Source organism: Balaenoptera physalus, assembly GCF_965194825.1.
Source record: "Balaenoptera physalus genome assembly, chromosome: 2".
NCBI classification, from domain to species: Eukaryota; Metazoa; Chordata; class Mammalia; order Artiodactyla; family Balaenopteridae; genus Balaenoptera; species Balaenoptera physalus.
Genome location: NC_138883.1, coordinates 83,558,249 through 83,577,366, shown reverse-complemented (window position 1 = coordinate 83,577,366; position 19,118 = coordinate 83,558,249). Strand labels below are relative to the sequence as shown.

The 19,118-nt window shown below is 37.7% G+C and overlaps 1 protein-coding gene across 10 annotated transcripts in view; it reads left to right on the top strand.

Moving 5' to 3' along the window:
* Positions 1 to 19,118, top strand: part of FSIP1 (fibrous sheath interacting protein 1) — a 210,588-nt gene that overhangs the window by 79,065 nt on the left and 112,405 nt on the right. For 9 of the 10 annotated variants that reach the window (XR_014257859.1, XM_082443074.1, XM_082443069.1 and 6 more), the window contains one exon: positions 290 to 430. The exons of the other annotated variant lie outside the window; for it this stretch is intronic. Coding sequence is in view for 8 of the 9 variants with exons in the window: in XM_082443074.1 (XP_082299200.1) it covers positions 290 to 430 (141 nt within the window). In the remaining variant the exon portion in view is untranslated. The remainder of the gene's footprint in view (positions 1 to 289; positions 431 to 19,118) is intronic. 10 annotated transcript variants of the gene reach the window in all.

The window sequence follows — 19,118 nt, the reverse complement described above, 5'->3', positions numbered from 1 at the left end:
AAGCTGATAAGCACAGAGCAGGGATCAGAGCCGAGGTCCCTGCTTCCTGGCCACTGCTCTTTTCACTCTAACTTCCTGCTTTCCAGGTGATTGAGTTTATTTCCTTACTTGTTTAGTATAGTTGGACCTTTCCTCCCTCAAGTAGGAAGAGTTTAGAGAATTATAAATATTGAAGGGAAGAAATATTGTTTGAGAAGCAAAGCCAACATTCAGGGCTCAGTTGCTCTGGAACAATGTGTGAATGGTACAGTTTCAGCCTGTGCATGAAATTTTTTTTGTTTTTAATTAGGAACCTGACCTTAATGGTGATGATAGAAACACAGAAGTAACTCCAGGAGAAAAGGTACTTCGGAATACCAAAGAGCAACGGGATCAGCAGAATCGGTTGAGAGAGATAGATGAAAAGCTAAGAAAGATGAAGGAAAATGTGGTAAATCTTTTTTTATTTAAAGTAACCAGTGATTGCGTTACAAATGTTCCAATTTTCTTTGACTGATTTATGACTGTTTTTATGTGTTAACCTCAGGCAGGAAAGCTAACATGGGTATTTGTCAGTAAAGATTTGAATAAAGGCTAAAAGTAGAACTCATAGAACTTAAAGTAGTATTATAATTAATTTATATGACATAATAAACCTGTGAAAGGTGATCTGAAGTCAGAATAATCATCCATATGCCTAATATTCTGTGTCTGAAAGATATATGTTCTTTGTGTGGAAAAATTTGGTAGTTTTTCTCTATAAAATCATCTTTATATGTTGGTCTTAAAGCTTAAATACTCCCATTTTTGGTTCATAATTCATAATATATTATTACTCAATATTAATACATTCTAAATCCATCTTGAGCCTATTTCATGTTTTAATTGCTTGCCATTTAAAGACGTATTATTGCTGATGAGAGAAAACTCTCAAATCAACTAAATTGTGAGCTGGTTGATATTCTGAACCTATTAGAAATGCTCTATAATATTATGATTTTCCAGCTACCCAGAGAATGTTTCTAGATTTTGGCTACATGTTTAACTTTGGCATTTACCTAAAATTAAACATGATGAGGCTGACCTTGTGATTCTACCTACATACTGGTCTTATCATAAGTGCAGTCCCTACTTTCTGTCTCCTACTAAATCCTGTTCTCTTGCGTGATCTTCAGGCCTCATGAAGTTTTAACCAGTACTTCTGATTTGTGGCCATATCTTACCACTGTTCCTTATGACTCTTTGAAAAGCTTTTCTTTCTTGTCCCTACTTGTATCACCCTTCTCTCAGCATTGTCACCTCCTGTCCAGCTGCTTATAACCTGGTCACTCTCTCCTCTCATTATTCCTTTTTGTATGCTGCCCCATGAGAGTTAGCATCAGGTAAGTGCTTTTGATTAAATTCTGGTCTCCTCAGAGCTCTCTGCGAGCGTCCATCATTCCTGACTGAGGTTCTTCACCCCTCATGGTCACGTTCAGCTGAATTGCTCTTCCCATTTGCCAGCCACGGACAGCAGCACTGACTCGGACCTAAAGGGTATCTAGGTCTACCTAATGAGAGTCAGGCAACAGATCTAGAGGGAATAAAGGCATGGTGCTTCTCTTTATCATTCATTTTTGCTTACTTTTCATGGGAAATTTAATGGAATTCTATTTCAGGGAGACCTCTATTCTTATTTTCTCAGGGTTTTTTTTTTTTTTTTTCTCCTTGAGTGTGATGATATGGGGAAGAAGTAAAAGAAGTAGGAATGGTTAGGAAGTGCATAGGGGTTCTTTGCACTTGGCCGGTAGTTGTGGGGTGGTTGATGAGGCATTGAAAACTTGATGTGGTAAATAAAATGTTTGTAGTTTGACTGGTTTTGAAAACTGTTGGCACTTCTCATCCCAAACCTACCAATCCCAGGTAGGCAAAGCCTGTCATTCTCCATAATTCAGTTCTCCTGATTTCTGATCATTTGTCCTATGCCTTGGACATGTATCCATTCTTTTCTACTGTGTCTCTATAAATTATTTAATTTTTGACTCAAAAGCTGGGTCCTTTAGAAAATCTTACATTTTATTCCAGTGTCATATGATGGTTGGCTAGACTTACAGAGATATGATAAATATCAAGAGTTGGTTGTTGTCTAAGTGGAAAAGAATAATATAAATACAGAAGAGCAAAAAAAAAAAGTAGAGAAGAACAATTATTGTGTATCTACTATGTGCCAGGCACTGTTGCAAATAGTTTACAATTTATTGACTTACCTGATCTTTACAACCACTCTGTGAGGTAAACACTACTATCCTCATTTTATGGATGAGGAGATGGAGACACAGAGAGGCTGAGTAACTTCCTCAGGGTTGCAGAGCTAGTGAGAGGAAGAGATAGGGGTTAAATGATTAGCTTTTAACAGCCATGCTATACTGCCTTTCTGGTACTTACTGGGTTTTCTTTTCTGATTAATATTGTCTTTTCGTTAAAGTGTGGTAAATTTGTTATAACCAGTAATATTCATTGGCAAATGTTTGGAATCCCTTGTATAAATGATAATTCCACATTTTTGTGTGTCAACACTTTCAGAAACCGGTATCTGGTAGATACAGGCCCATGAGTAATGATCTGTATTGTCTTTATGTTTTAATTGCTTATTGTTTCATAATGGCCTATGGAATAGACTGTGTACTGTGTGTGTACTTTTGAGGGACGATCCTGTGTCTGCTTCAAACTCTGTAAAGCCCTTTGTACCTCATAGAATTCTAGGTACTTTGTGGATGGGAAATCTGGAGACCCCAGTCTTTGTTTCAGTGGTGTCAGTAGCCTGCTCTGTTACCTTGAATAAGTCCCTCAGTCTCTTAGACACTTAGTTTTATAACTTTAAAATCAAGGGAGTGAGGCTAGATGACCTCTGTCCTTTTGCTTGTGATTCTTGGCGTACTTATTTTTGGTGAGAGATGGTGTTACTTATAGTATCTAAGGCTCAGTTTGTGTGCTTCCTAAATATTTAGTATTAATTGGTTTAAATCTTCTGTTGAAAGTTACTTTTGGAAATTTAGTAACACTTTTCAGGAGAATATGACATTGTCTTTTATATATATAGAAAAATAAGCCTGTTGCCTACAGACCAAAGACTATGTTTTCTGAATGATATAGCTTCTAGAAATGGCTAATTTTGTCTTATTCTCCCTATTGCAATGGAACATTGTTTCCAGATCAATGATTTGGGTGAAAGAAGTAATCTGTGACCATTGAATTGGTGATTAAAGGATCAAATCTAAATACAACTACTCTTAGGGATAGAAAGAGGAAAGAGTGAGCTAAGGGGCAATGCAGGAGCCCGGTGGGGTGCTCCTGGCACCACCTGGATCCCAGCATTGATTTGTGAGTAAAGGCTGGAAAAGTGACTTAATCCTGTGTTTCCGATGGTGGCCTGAGGCTGCAGATGCACATTTGCGTTGGTCAAGATTGGTGGAGGAAGTGGGATTTGATTTAATCTGGAGGTGGTGATGGTATTGGTATCAGTGGATCCTGCTTTTAGGAGCTAGGGGAAGTAGGCACAATGAAATGCGGGTGAGGCTCAAAATATACCATGAAATTCAGTGGGCATGCAGGGGCCTGAGCACCAGCTGCATAAGTAGAGGCAAAATGAGTAATGGCTACTAGAAGCAGCATATGTGAAACAAATCTTTTGGATTCACTCAGAATGAGTCAGCACTATAATGTAGCTGCTGTGCTACACATGAAGGAAGAGGTGAGCAAAGCTGGTCATACTTGGATAGTAGAGGGACAAGGATAAAGAAGATATGAAAACCAGCTCATGTGAAGGGTTGTTGAGGAGGCTGAGTGTGTTTATTCAGCCTGGTGAAGAAAAGACATGCGTGTGTGTATGTGTGAGTGTGTGTGTGTGTGTGTGTATGTGTGTGTGTGTTGTGGGGAGGGAGGGGATGGATGGTTTGGTAGAAAAATCACTCATGAAAACTTCCTGAAGAGATTTGAAGGACTAACATTTGAAGTATTATTTTTATTCTTTATAGTATAGGGGAAAAAGCATGGTGATTAGGAAGCCACAAAGCAACAGATTTCTGCTAAATACTAAGGAAGAAAGTTAGAATGATCCCAGTGGGAGTGATCTTTCAGGGGCAAGGATTTCACATTAGGCTGGAGTGACACTTGCTAGGTAGCTGTAGGGAGGGTTTAAGTATTAAGTCCCATTCCTGGGCACATGTCTGGAAAAGATGAAAACTCTAATTTGAAAAGATACACGCACCCCAAAGTTCATAGCGCACTATTTACAATAGCCAAGACATGGAAGCAGCTTAAATGTCCATCAACAGACGAATAGGTAAAGAAGATGCAGTACATATATACAATGGAATATTACTCAGCTGTTAAAAAGAATGAAATAATGCCATTTGGAACAACATGGATGGACCTAGAGATTATCATCCTAAATAAGTATTAGTCAGAAGTAATATTAGTTAATATTAATTCATAATATTAGTAATTAAGAAGTATTAGTCTGAAGTAAGTCAGACAGAGAAAGACAAATATCATATGATATTACTTACATGTGGAATCTAAAAAATGATACAAAGGAACTTATTTACAAAACAGAACTAGACTCACAGACAGAGAAAACAAACTATGGGGAAAGGGAGGGGGGAGGGAGGTATAAATCAGGAGTTTGGGATTAACGTATACACACTACTATATATAAAACAGATAAACAACAAGGACCTACTGTATAGCACAGGGAACTATATTCAATATCTTGTAATAAGCTATAATGTAAAAGAATCTGAAAAAGAATATATATATATATATATATATATATATATATATATATATGAATCATTTTGTTGTATACCTGAAACTAACACAACATTGTAAACCAACTATACTCCAATAAAAAAAAAAAGAGGCTGGATGGTAGGTCAGTTTCTCCAGCACAAGTAGGCAGCTTGTGTATGGTGAGCATGTGAAGGTGCTGTGCTTTGAGCTGTTTTTCACATGTTGGGGGAGGATTTGTGCTGAGCCATTCACCTCTCACCTAGTTGGTTCCCACGGGGTTAGGAGTATTGGCTTTGACCATGATCTGTCAGGCTAACTACTTGTGTGGAGATAATTTGAGATAATAGAATCAGGAGAAAATGGAAGTAGCCATATTCATAGAGTAGGCAACAAACCCCACAAATACTCTCTCCATCATCTGCCATACAGCACCCTCTGGTACCTCTAATCCCATCTAGCTCTGAGAGTCACTTTCCCTTGTTTTGGGCTCTATAGGCTTCTCTGCCCACTCAGTCTTCTAACCCCACTCTGCTTTTTATTACCTCCCTGGGTTATAGTTCCGTTATGTAAGCTTCTATACATGGGACATAGTGGTTAACAGCCAAACTGCTTGGGTTTGAATCTCAACTCTGTACTTACTATCTGTGTGACCTTGGGCAGGTCTCCTGACCTCTCTGTGCTTCAGTTCCTAGATCTGAAAAATGGGGAGAGTTGTAATTAATACCTACCTCATAGGCTGATATGAAGATTAAATTAGTTAACATACGTAAAGTGTTTTGAACAGGGTCTGACACATTTTAAGTGCTATGTAAATTGCACTTAAATTGTTATTATTGTTGTTATTAACGTTATTAATATGGCATTTACATAAGCTTGTTTCTATGATAAGGAAGGGGAAGGGTATAGTATAGAGGATGAAATTGAAGACAGAGGGATAAGCCTTGGAGAAGAATCAAGATGCCCTTTTCCTGACTCAGGATGAAAGAAAGGAAGGATGGCCTAGAGGGGCAGGTTCAGAGATGAAGAGAAGGTGAGAGAGGTCATGCCTGAATGTTCTCTTTTACTCTGTAAATTAGAGGTCAAGCCATATGATCAGAATGAGAGGTAGAGTGGGGATGGGGCCTTGAAGCAGGGTAGGAAAGGACGAGAATAGACCTTGTGAGGGTGAGAAAGAAACAGTGGTAAACAATGAAGACTGCCCAGCTGAGGCTGGAAACCCCTGCTATAAAATGGTGCCAGCCAAATAAGGCTTGGAGTCTTCTCTGACGGCCCTCAGCAGTCCACCAAAAATGGAGAAAATGGGTTGTGAGTTGAGGCAGGGATGAGAAGAGGTTGGGTGATTGCAGTGGAAGATCAAAGAGGCAAGGGAATTGGTGGTACGTATGAGACCGTAACTAAAATTAAAAAAAGAATAAATGTGATATGTATACCCCAGATAGCAGCTGGGACCCCTTTGCCCTTCTTTGACCTGGTTTCATAACATATATACCATAATAGAATCCCATACTGCCATCAAAAGAATGAGGTAGATCTGTGTAACTTGGAAAGATGTCTGTGATATATTAAGGAAAAAGTGCCTTTTGCATAAGACAATGATCAGTATTACACCGTTTTTATAAACAAAAAAAGTCATAGAAAAATCCTGGAACATATGTACCAAATGCTTAAGAGTGCTTACTTTTAGTGGGGATAGGATGGATGGGGAGGTGAAAAAGGAAATTCACTTTTTATAACATACTCTATTTAAAGGGAAAAGTGTGTTGGGATTATGGGTGATTTTTATATTATTTCTCAAACTTTTCTTTATCTTCTAACTTTCAGTAATATACATGTATTGCATTTGTAAACAGAATTAATGTTTAAAAATAGGGAATGCATTGATGCATACAAAAGATTGCTACTTATTGTCTCTCAGTAAGTGGTGTTTATGCATTTAGAAAAATAGAGTGGGTCATCACAAGGAATAATGTTCAGCTTCACCAGACCAGTGATTAAAATTCATATTCAAGCAACGTTTAGGCACCATGTACACTTACCAGACCAGCAAAAACAATGATAAATGTGATATAATTATATGTTAGTAGGAGAGGTGTGGACAGTGATATGTGAACATTATTGGTAGCTCTTTAAATTGGTTATCATTCCCTCTGGAAAGCAACTGGTTATAGCAACAGCTCTTACGCTTTTTATATTTTTGACCTGCTTAATTCCAAAGAATATTTTAGGAATATTTCCAAAGAAATAACACCCAAGCAAAACCAAACCAAACCAAACCAAACCAAACCAAACAAGAAACAACTTAAATGCTCTCAAATAGAATGTCAAAGCATTTATAGCGTCTTAACCCATTTAATACTATGATGGGATAATAAAAATGACAAGTATATGAATTTTGCCAAGAAAGGACTTTTAATTGGGAATGAGTGATACAAAACATAAAAATAAAAATTCTAGATCGATTCTAAGTATCAGCTATAACTATGTAATATATTTATGTATATATACTGACAACAACCTGAAGGGAAATAGAATATGTATTAATAGCTTAGCTTTATTTTTCTACTTTCTATTAAAATTCCTTTATTCCTAAAGAAAGGGGAGTCATAATTGAGGCAATTCTATTTTTTCCTTGTTTTATTTATACACATTTTAATCCTTTAGTGTAATGATGAACTTTTTGGGTAATGTAAAGAAATAATAATTCATGTTTGGTCTAATTTTTCTGAGTTATTGAGTATTCCATTGCGATAATAAAACTGAGGGGATTTTTAAAAAAACAAAAAACATCTTTAACTTCTAGGATTAGGTAAAAATGCCATTAATGAAGTTGCATAATAATTCTAGCTTTCACAAATCAAAAGAATTCAATTTTAGTTTATGCATTTTCCAAGAAAGAATCGTCAATATGATCTATCTCATTGACTCCTCTAATGATAAAATATTCTCAAAGATGTTTTGTTAGTATTGGTGGGAAAAGCTTTCCACGGTTCCATTCATTCTAAATGCACTGACCGTACTTTTTAGGTCTTTATTGATTCTCTTCTCTCTTTTTGATTCTCTGTTTGAACTTAATTCATTTTTTTTCATCATTTGAAGTCTCTACTATTTCTTTCTACATTCTTTCCCTTTTCGGTTTCCAGGAAACCACTGAGCTTGGCCTTGTTTGGTGAACTGCATTGTCATGATTGCATCAAAATGTTTAGCACTCGAAGCCTGTTGCTGAGCATTGTGGATAAGAATGTGGTTCACAAAGGATGATAAATCCTTGTGTTCTGATTCTTATTTTGACATGCTCTTGCCATTTAACCTAGTATAAGAATACATGGACCCCAATCAGAAGACTGGAGGGTTTCTTCTGCTCAGTGAATGGATGGAGGGTCTACCTTCAATTGCTAAACATACCATGGAATTGGAATTATAGAATGTGAGAGCTGAAGGGGCCTTAGAGGTCACCTGAGCCAGTTCCATGGATCAGAAACCAAAGTCTTGAACAGCTAAATGATTTTTCAAGGACTCACAATTAGTTATTGATAGACTTGGGCCAATCCCCAATTCTTTTGACACTTCAACCTGTGGATGTTTCATTAAATCCAACCTCTCTAGGTCACACCTGTATAGTTCAGCCAATTTTCAGCTAAGATTTGGGGCTACTCACAAATGTGGGCTTTATTCTAAAACTGTTAAGCTGTTACTAACTGTTATACATCTTTTCCAAATTCAACAGAACTCCAAACAAACCTGACATGTTTGTGGTTAAACTGGAAGACTAACTAGTATCCTTTAGTTTTCACACATTAACTAAGGCCCGAGTTGGAAAAGTAATTGTACTCTTTCTTTGGTGCCATTGTTCAGAACTGTAGGAGTTATTTAATCTTATTTTTTCATTTGTAACAGCTTTTAGGAAGCTGGATAAAATAACATTGACACCTAAAATTGGTATTTTTTTATAGAGTATACAAAGACCTCTTTGTTTTGCTTCTGTAGGTGATGGCAGGTGTGTGCAATAATGATGAAAAATATTTGGTTGTGAAATTTTGAGAGTGAGATTTACACATTGATAGGTAAACAGACCTTACAAAATTTGTTCTCTTAGTCATAGGCAAAGAAACACATTTTGAAACAAGTAAGTAGAACATTAAAATTTCACATGTATGTATATATATGCAGAATTTGATGCAGAAATTTGACAAAACTTCTTGCAACTGAATAGTATCATTTAATGGTTGAGAAACAGCCTGTAGCAGTTACAGGCACATGGCTGGTGTTCAGGAGTTATTGTGGAATGAATAAAGGAGCCAGTAACCTTTTAAAAGTTATTGGTTACATGTGACATTTGAATATAGTGTAGGATAAATTGAAAACATAGCTAGCTATAGTGCTTTGGAAATAAGATGTTAAGGATAATTAGATGTTTCTTCATTGACTTATTTTGTTTCCACTATCATTTTTAATCCATTTATAAAATATGTTAGTAGATTTCAGTTTTAAATCCAATTTGGAACAAAAGGAGATATAAATATACCTTGTATTCTGCTTACACAATAAAAATGCTTTTATGAGTATTAAGGATATTTTCTTCTGGATTATGATTCTTCACATGTATTATGATAATGCGGACCTGATATTGTTATAGCCTGCGGTATTGGGCTGTTTCTGAATGATAATGTGCCATATCTTGAAAGTCATCTTCAAAATGAAAATTTTGATGGCAATTTTGTTTCATAATACTACTTGTTTTTCCTTAAAGCTTTATTGTTGAGCAGAGGCTCTAGAAATATGTATTAAAGCTAGTTAGATTTTAGCATAACTCAAATTTTGCTCTTTGAATTGATTTTCAGAGTTCGTTGGTTGAGGCCATGTGCCATGGATGTGATTACCTGGAACAAGTGCATGGACATGCTTCAAGAAATAAGCAAATAATAGCACATTGAAGAATATAATTAATATAATTATATAAAGTAAAAGAAGTATTATAAAACATTATAATGCATATACATAAAACACATTTAACCATTATAGCATTTATCAACATAAAATTAGAATGCATAGGTAAAAATTATGACAGTTTTAGAGGTTGAAATTCAGCCTATTATTTGGATGTTAACATGGGGTAGGAATACTGTTTAATTTCTTTTTCAACACCTAAGGTCATTGTTAGCATCATTCTTTTAGTATACTAAATTCTTGAATGATTCTTTCCCAGTGGAAATGTTAGTTATTAATATTCATATGTAGTCTTTAATCCTTTTATTACCTCTTCAACCAGCTATAGCCAGTTTTTTTTAACTAGACCTTCAGATCCTATATCTACTTCTGGTTACCATCTCAGGCTCTCTCTGGCCAAAGCAGGGATTATCTAAAGCAGTGATATCAGCGTAGACGGTCAGAGAACTGTTTGTTACCGGTGGCGTAAGGAAATGTGACCAAAACGCAAATCCATACACTCTTTACTTCATCAAGAAAAGCTTGCTTAATGATGTGGCTGATTTAAATTCTGGCACGGCTCTTTATCTCATAGCAGACCAGTAACAATCAGTTTGAGGCCTGGCATTGCCAGCAGGCCACTCCTGGAGGAGCACTGAGTGCAGGTCCATTCCTCACCTCTGCTGCTGAGGCCAGAGTGACTCATGTCAGGTTGGGGACCAGACCACATTCATTGTGTGGAACTGGGGCCAGAGTGGGACCAGTTGGGCCATGTGGAGCATGGCCATGGAAGGAAGTTGAAAAAGCTGAAACAAAATGAAAAATACTACCTGGAATTATGAACTATATAAAGTTTCATACTTAGAAATAAGAGAAAACAGTGGCCTTGCAGCCAGCCCTTGTGCCAGGTCTCTAAGTAGGTGGGTTCTACTTCTAGCTATAGGGCCAACTAGAGTTTAGAGAAACTTCTCTTGGTAAGGAAAACCTAAATAGGCTGGATAAAATGTGTTTTTTGAAAAGTAATTTTTAAAGCATGGCTGAGCTGGCAGAAACATAAGGGAATCTCTTGGAGGACAGAGATGAAAAGGCAGTATGAATCAGGAGGGGTAAGTAGCCACTGGAGCCAGCTTTTGTCCCTGAGGTATCTAATGATCTCCAGTGGCCCCAAGCCTGGGTTTTAACAGGCCGTGTGTAGGGGGCTCAGGCGATAGAGCCTGAGGCTGAAGAGTTGGCAACCATATGATTAAAACCTCAGTGGATGAGGAAAAACCTGCTCTGGAGAGGGAGTGGTAGAAACCTTGTGCTCTCATGTATGTATGTATGTATATATGTATGTATGTATATGTGTGTATATGTGTATGTATGTTCCTATGTATGCATTTATGTAAATATGTGTATGTCTATCTATCTATGTATCTATCTATCTATCTCTGCTTTGGTTGTGGGTGAAATGGGAAAAACAGTCTCCCATGAGAATTTCTAACTACAAGCCTGCATGAAGGTAGGTTTTGGGTTTGAATTCACACTCCTTGCAGAGCCTGAGAACCCCCAAGTTGAATGTTTAGTTGAACGTGGTCTTAGAGAACTTAGAGTACTCCTGACTCCTGATAGAAGGAAAGGGAAAACTCTTCTAGAAGAACACAATTTAAATCCTTATAGAATTCCCACAAATAAAGTTTAAGGACCATGAATTCACAGTAAAGATCCCCTTTCCCCCTCAAAACAACCATAAGAAAATAAGCCACCATAAGAAAGAGTTAATAGAAAAAACACACTGCAGAATCAGTTCCACATAGACTGCAGTTTGGAACAGTATATTTCAGAGTGTAAAATAAGTCTGCCTAATATATTTAAAGAAATCAAAGGGGCTTTTGAGATTTGAAATGGAACCAATTAGAACTCATAGAAATCAAAATATAATGAAAGTGGAAATTCTTGGAATTAGACCTTCCTTGATCTCCTCACAGGATCCTGGAACTTACACTTATTTTCCCCACATCTTTCTGTAACTTTTCTAAATCTTTGCATCATCCTTCTAGTGAGAACACCAGTATTTTCAAATCAGCCAGAGAAAAGTTATGTAGCTTTTCTAGAATAGCACATCAGTCTCTGAACTCCAGGGCAGAAGAAGGAAAAAGGTATATTATAATCACACACAACCTACATTTGTAAGAATACACCACTGTTATTTTTTTTTCCCCAGTAAAATGGATTTTTTCCAATTGCTTATCTGCCTTTCTTACTGCCTCTCTTAGCTTTAGCTTTTACAGTGTTAGCTCTTTATACTCGAACTTTTTACATTGAACAGTTTTAATTGGAACATGCACCAGATTTAATAAAGAAAAGAACTCCCTGATTCATTAAAACATTTAAAAATAGACTTTATTTTTCAGGACAGTTTTAGGTTTACAGAAAATTGTGCAGAAAGTGTACTCATATACCCACTCACAGTTTTTTCCCTTTTACTATCATCTGGCTTTCGTGTGGTACATTTACTACAACTGATGAACAAATATCGATGCATTATTAATGTTCATATTTTACATTAGGGTTCATGCTTTGTGTTGTACAGTCTATAGATTTTTTTTTTATAAACTTATTTATTTTTGGCTGCATTGGGTCTTTGTTGCTGTGCATGGGCTTTCTCTAGTTGCGGAGAGCCGGGGCTACTCTTTGTTGTGGTGCGCGGGCTTTTCATTGCAGTGGCTTCTCTTGTTGTGGAGCACAGGCTCTAGGTGCGCAGGCTTCAGTAGTTGTGGCACATGGGCTCAGTAGTTGTGGCTCGTGGGCTCTAGAGAACAGGCTCAGTAGTTGTGGCGCACGGGCTTCGTTGCTCTGCGGCATGTGGGATCTTCCCAGACCAGGGATTGAACCCGTGTCCCCTGCATTGGCAGGCAGATTTTTAACCACTGTGCCACTAGGGAAGTCCCTAGATTTTTTAAAAAGATTTTTTGATGTGGACCATTTTTAAAGTCTTTATTGAATTTGTTACAATATCGCTTTTGTTTTATGTTTTGGTTTTTTGTTCCTGAGGCATGTGGGATCTTATCTCCCTGACCAGGGATCGAACCTTCACCCCCTGCACTGGAAGGCGAAGTCTTAACCACTGGACCACCAGGGAAGTCTCCAGTCTATAGATTTTAATAAACGCATAAAGTCGTATTTCTACCATTACAATATCATGCAGAATAATTTCACTCCCTAAAAATCCTGTGTTCTTCTGATTCATTCCTCCTCCTATTCCTCTGAACCCCTCGCAACCACTGTTCTTTCTTCTATGGTTTTGCCTTTTCCAGAATGTCATGTACTTGGAATCACGTGGTATATAGACTTTAAAACATAATAGATTATTTTTTGAGCAGTTTATGTTTACAGAAAAAAAGTGAGCAAAAAGCACAGAGTTCCCATGTATCTTTTCACCACTATTGGGGCCCCGAAATTTCCCCTATTATTAATGTCTTGCATTAGTGTGGTGTGTTTCTTACAATTGATAAGACAATATTGAACATTATTTTTTTTTTAAATAAATTTATTTTATTTATTTATTTTTGGCTGCGTGGGGTCTTTGTTGCTGTGCGCGGGCTTTCTCTAGTTGCGGCGAGCGGGGGCTACTCTTCATTGTGGTACGTGGGCTTCTCATTGCGGTGGCTTCTCTTGTTGTGGTGCAGGGGCTCTAGGTGCGTGGGCTTCAGTAGTTGTGGTGCGTGGGCTCAGTAGTTGTGGCTCGTGGGCTCTAGAACGCAGGCTCAGTAGTTGTGGCGCACGGACTTAGTTGCTCCATGGCATGTGGGATCCTCCCGGACCAGGGCTCGAACCCATGTCCCCTGCATTGGCAGGTGAATTCTCAACCACTGCACCACCAGGGAAGCCCCCTGATACATTATGATTAACTAAAGTCCATAGTTGTGTTGTACATTCTGTGGGTTTTAACAAGTGTGTTACATGTACCCATCATTACAGTATCATACAGAATAGTTGCTTCATTGCCCTAAAAATCCCATGTGTACCACCTATTCATCCCTCCCTCTCCCCCCATGAATCCCTGGCCCCCTATCTTTTTACTGTCTTCATAGTTTTCCAAAATGTCATATATTTACTGTCATATAGTTTTCAGAATGTCATATAGTTGGAATAATACAGTGTATAGAATTTTCAGATTGATCACTTTCACTTAGCAATGTGTATTTAAAATTTATTCATGTCTTTTTTGTGGATGGACCTAGAGACTGTTATACAGAGTGAAGTAAGTTAGAAAGAGAAAAACAAATATTGTATATTAACGCATATATGTGGAATCTGAAAAAATGGTACAGATGAACCGGTTTGCAAGGCAGAAATAGAGGCACAGATGTAGAGAACAAACGTATGGACACCAAGGGGGGAAAGCGGGGGTGGGGTGTGGTGTGATGAATTGGGAGATTGGGATTAACATGTATGCACGGATGTGTATAAAATAGATAACTAATAAGGACCTGCTGTATAAAAAACCATAAATAAAATTCAAAAAAAATTTATTCATATCTTTTTGTGGCTTAATAGCTCATTTCTTTTTAATCGATGAAAAATATTCCATTCTGTGGATCTACCACATTCATCTACCAAAGCACATTTTGCTTGCTTCCAAGTTTTGGCAATTACGAATAAAGCTACTACAAACATTTGGATGCAGGTTTTTGTGTGGCCATAAAATTTCAGCTTATTTAGGTAAATACCAGGAGAGCGATTATTGAGTCTTATGGCAACCTATGTTTAACTTTTTAAGAAATTGTCAAACTGTCTTCCAAAGTGGCTATAGCATTGCATTTCCACCACCGAGGAATGAGAGTTCTTATTGGTCCACATCCTTGTCAGCATTTGGTGGAGTGTAGATTCAAGCTTTCGACCTAGTGGGAGAGGATAGGACTGGTAAACAAATATGATAATATAAAGCAGAAAAAACAAGGGACATGAGAGAAGTGCAAAGAAAGTGCTATAATTTGTTCAAAATAGAGAAGGATTATAACGGAGGGATCTGGAAAGGCTATGTGGAAAATGTGAAATCTGAGTTGAATCTTGGGAAATGTGTAGGGCTTTCCTTTGTGCAGATGGGAGTGGGTATTATAGAAAGAAGATACTTTGTAGAAAAGGGCTAGTTACGGGAAAGCTTGGGCCATTTTAGGGAATAGTAGGCAAGATCAGTGGCTTTTATAGATTAATACAAAGGTTTGACTTCATGCTAATGACACAGAGATACATGACATTTTGGAAATGTGAACTTTTCTGAAGCAAGAATGTGAACCAGGCTTTCTGCAGCGCTCTTGTTTGGGAGAGGGTCACTTAGTGAGTGTGCACCCTAGCTGCCAGCCCAGCATCTACCGCCAACACAGCTCTCCTAGTCTCAACTTGACATCACATGGACCTTAACACTTGTGGGTATTAAAAGCTATGTTCTATGGGTTTCTTTTTATTATTATTAAAAAAACTCTTCTAGTGGTGGTGATTGAGATTTGCAAAGAGGGCAAAGACATTGGTGCTTAGTAACAATGACAGTTGCTTCAGATAAATGTAGAAGTGGAATGCTGAATTTGTTATTCGATCAGATTGGTGACAGGAGTTTGGAATTTTGCAAATGACGTGGGACAAAGCCTTTCTATGATCAAGGGTCTGCTTGTATCCAGTTTGACTGGAAGGGAACACAGGAAAATAAAATTGTAAAAGTAGAATAGGGCCATATTTAATGGCAGGATATGGCAGACTGATAAAGTTGTATGAGCAGCTGTTTGATATGACCTGAACTGAATTTAGAGAAAAGTTTTTTGGTGTGTTAATTAAACTTATCCTATCAACAAAGGCGATGCTGAAAGTTACTATAAGGACTATTCAAACAAGTAGAAGTTCAGTAAAATGAAATGATTCACATAATAGATGTTTTATTCTCAAGGCTTCTGTTCTCCCAGTTTTGCACCCTGCATGAAGATTGTAGGTTGTGTTGGATTTTTCTGTAGTCTCCATCTCTCTAGGTAGTTTTTCTATCTCTCTAGAAGAACTGCAATCATATTTGTTATAAAATGATTATAACATGTCTTTGGTAGACATTACCAGTTGCCTACCCCGTTTACCCTTCTTCCTTACTGATAAAACTCTGGGACAGCCATATGCCTAGTTAACAATACTCACGGTCTCAGATTCCCTTATATCTAGGGGTGGCCCTGTGCACCAGTTCTGGCCAATGGGGTAGAAGCAGGCACGTTCTGATAAAAAGAGAAAGACTCAGCTGACATATGCCCTTTGCCCTTCGTCCTTTCTCTTCTTCTTGGTTGGAGCATAGAAATATTTCTTGAACCTTCAGGAGGCATCTTGAGAACACGAGGGCAGAGCAGAAAGATGAAGGAGGATGGGGCAGTGATGCCATCATGAAGCCACTGCATCACCCCTTATCTGCTGACCTGTGACCTATCTCTTTTTTTAAATTAATTAATTTATTTTTGGCTGCGTTTTGTCTTCATTGCTGCGTGCGGGCTTTCTCTAGTTGTGGCGAGCTGGGGCTACTCTTCGTTGCGTTGCATGGGCTTCTCATTGCAGTGGCTTCTCTTGTTACGGAGCATGGGCTCTAGGAGCGCGGGCTTCAGTAGTTGTGGCATGCGGGCTTCCGTAGTTGTGGCTCTCGGGCTCTAGAGCACAGGCTCAGTAGTTGTGGTGCACAGGCTTAGTTGCTCCATGGCACGTGGGATCTTCCTGGACCAGGGCTCGATCCTGTGCTCCCTGCATTGGCAGGCGGATTCTTAACCACTGCACCACCAGGGAAGCCCTGACCTATCTCTTAAGTTAGAAAAACCAACCTTGGCTATGTCAGGCAGGTCTTGTAGGTTTTTTTTTTTTTTTTTAACGAAAGTAATACTCATTGATACGGTAGCCTACTTCCAGTCAGATATAAAATGTTTAACATTTCATGTTAGTGCATCAGTGGGATTAAGGGAATTAATGAGTCTTGCAGGGGAATTCTGTGGCACTTCAGTGTGTCTGCCTTGTGGGATGTGAGTTTCAACCCCATACTGAAAGTTACACCTTCCCCCGGTGGAAGCAGGTTATAACCTCTCCCCGTTGCTAAAGTGAATAGAGATGGCACAGAGGGCGAACATCAAGGGGAAGAACTCTGATCACAAGGAGCACAGAGTGCTCAAAGTAGTGCAGGAGCTTCCAGTAGACACAGAAGTCACTTTGCGGGTAAGCGAGTGATTAGCGACAGGCATTTCGCAGGATGTAGTGGAGGGAGCAAGCCTCCTGCAAAATGCCACTGGTGATGGCCCAGAGAGTATTTGCAGAGTAAATAGAAATGGTGATAAGAATCCTGGCACGATGGACTAACATTCTAGATCAGCACCATCCAAAGAAATACAGTACAACCAACATATATATCAATAACTTCAAGTCTTGTAATAGTAATAGTAATAGTCACTTTAAAAAGGTAAAAACAAACAGGTGAAGTTTTATTTAACCCAACACATTGCCTATTATTGTTTTAATGTGTAATCAATATAAAATAAAATAAAATTAAATTAAATATAAAATAAAATTAAAATTATTAATGAACTAATATATATACGTATCACATCTTGGTCTGGACTAGTCACATTTTAGGTGCTCAGTATCTACATGTGGCTAGTGACTACTGTATTGGACAGGGCAGTTTTAGAGAACAAAGTGATTTATATGCTATACAGATACATTGGTTTATTCTAAAAAAAAAAAAGTAAAAATTTTCACCAAAATTCTAATTGTCTAGGGTTGTAGAAGAAATATGCATAAGTTAACTTCTAGGAGAATCTAACAATGGTGAGGAAAACGTCCTATGGAAAATGTCCAGCCATCTTTTCAAAGAGTCACTTTTTAAAGTGAGCCTGACCTGGGTTGTTAGATATGACCTAAAAAAAAAAAGATGACCAAGAAATGAAAATTAAAAGATTTATTGAAACCACATGTGTAATCTTGGAAACAGAAAAAATACTCTCCATTTCACCTCTTGAGTATATTAAGAAGTAAGAAACTATTTGTGTCTTTTGGGGATTATTCACAATGTCTAGCTAAAATGTTGGGAATTTATTTAACTTGTTTTACCATTCTGCTGTTACAGCCTTTTCCTTCCTTAAATTGGGAGGGTTGAGAGAAGACAAATTTGAGGAACACAGAAAAGGCTTTATTACTTCATTGTTATAGTCATTGAGAGTCATATCAACTCAGTTTGTATTTGATTCCTGAAGTTAGAGTATCTCAACCATTTTTGTTTGGGCTTAATATTTGCTCATGTAATTGTTATTTATCTCAGTTCATTTAATGAATCAGATATTCCAAAGGGTATTTAACTCTACTTTCTTTTTGGTCAACCAGCATCAGATACTCTGTTTACCAGTAGCAAAGAGTCTGATGTCTCAGCAGGTCCCACCTTCACCCAAGTGCCTCCTGCTGGTAGTACTAGAGAACATTTAAAAAGATTTCTGCAGACATGCATGAAGTTTTTTAGTTTGTTTCGTTTTGGTATGACTAGAGACACCCTTTGTGAAGACAAAGTATTCTCTTGTGCCCAACTAGAAACAATAGATGACTGCTTCTGTTTTATTTTTATTTTTTTAATTGACGTATAGTTGATTTACCATGTTGTGTTACTTTCTGCTGTACAGCAGAGTGATTCAGTTATATACATATATATATTCTTTTTTAATATTCTTTTCCATTATGGTTTATCACAAGATATTGAATATAGCTCCTTGTGCTATACAGTAGGACCGTGTTGTTTATCCATTCTATATATAACAGTTTACATCTGCTAATCCCAAACTCCCAATCCACCCCTCCCCCAGCCGCTTTCCCCCTTGGCAACCATAAGGCTGTTCTCTATGTCTGTGAGAGATGACTGCTTCTAAAGATAAAGAAGGAGACTTCGTTGAAAGAGTTTTTATTTTAAAGTAATTATGTAAACCTGGTTAGCAAAAATGACTTTTTAGAGAATTCAAGGCAACCCAGAAGAATATAAAGAAGAAAGGAAAAACCACCCATAATGTCACTTCTTGGAAAGGTGACCTGTAATACAGCCATAGTTAACCTGTGGCCATTATCCTTCTGGACATTTTTCCTGTTCACATGCTTCTCTCTACCACCACACACATCCCCTCCCCTCTTGTCTCCTCCCTTTCCTTCTGGTTTTCTTTGTCTTTTTACAAAACTGAGACCGTATTCTACAGATATTTCATAGTCTGCTCTTTCCTTTAACATTCATTATGGGCACATTCCTATGTTAATAAAGTATATACCCACCTCATCATTTTAAATAGTATGCTACTATGATGAGTATATGAGTGTGTCTATTGAGCCAGTCCTGTAACTGTTCATGTCTAGTTATGGTCAGTATTTTTGTTGTTGTAAACCATGACGGAGTGAGCATCCTTGTCTATGCATTTGTTGAATTATTTTCT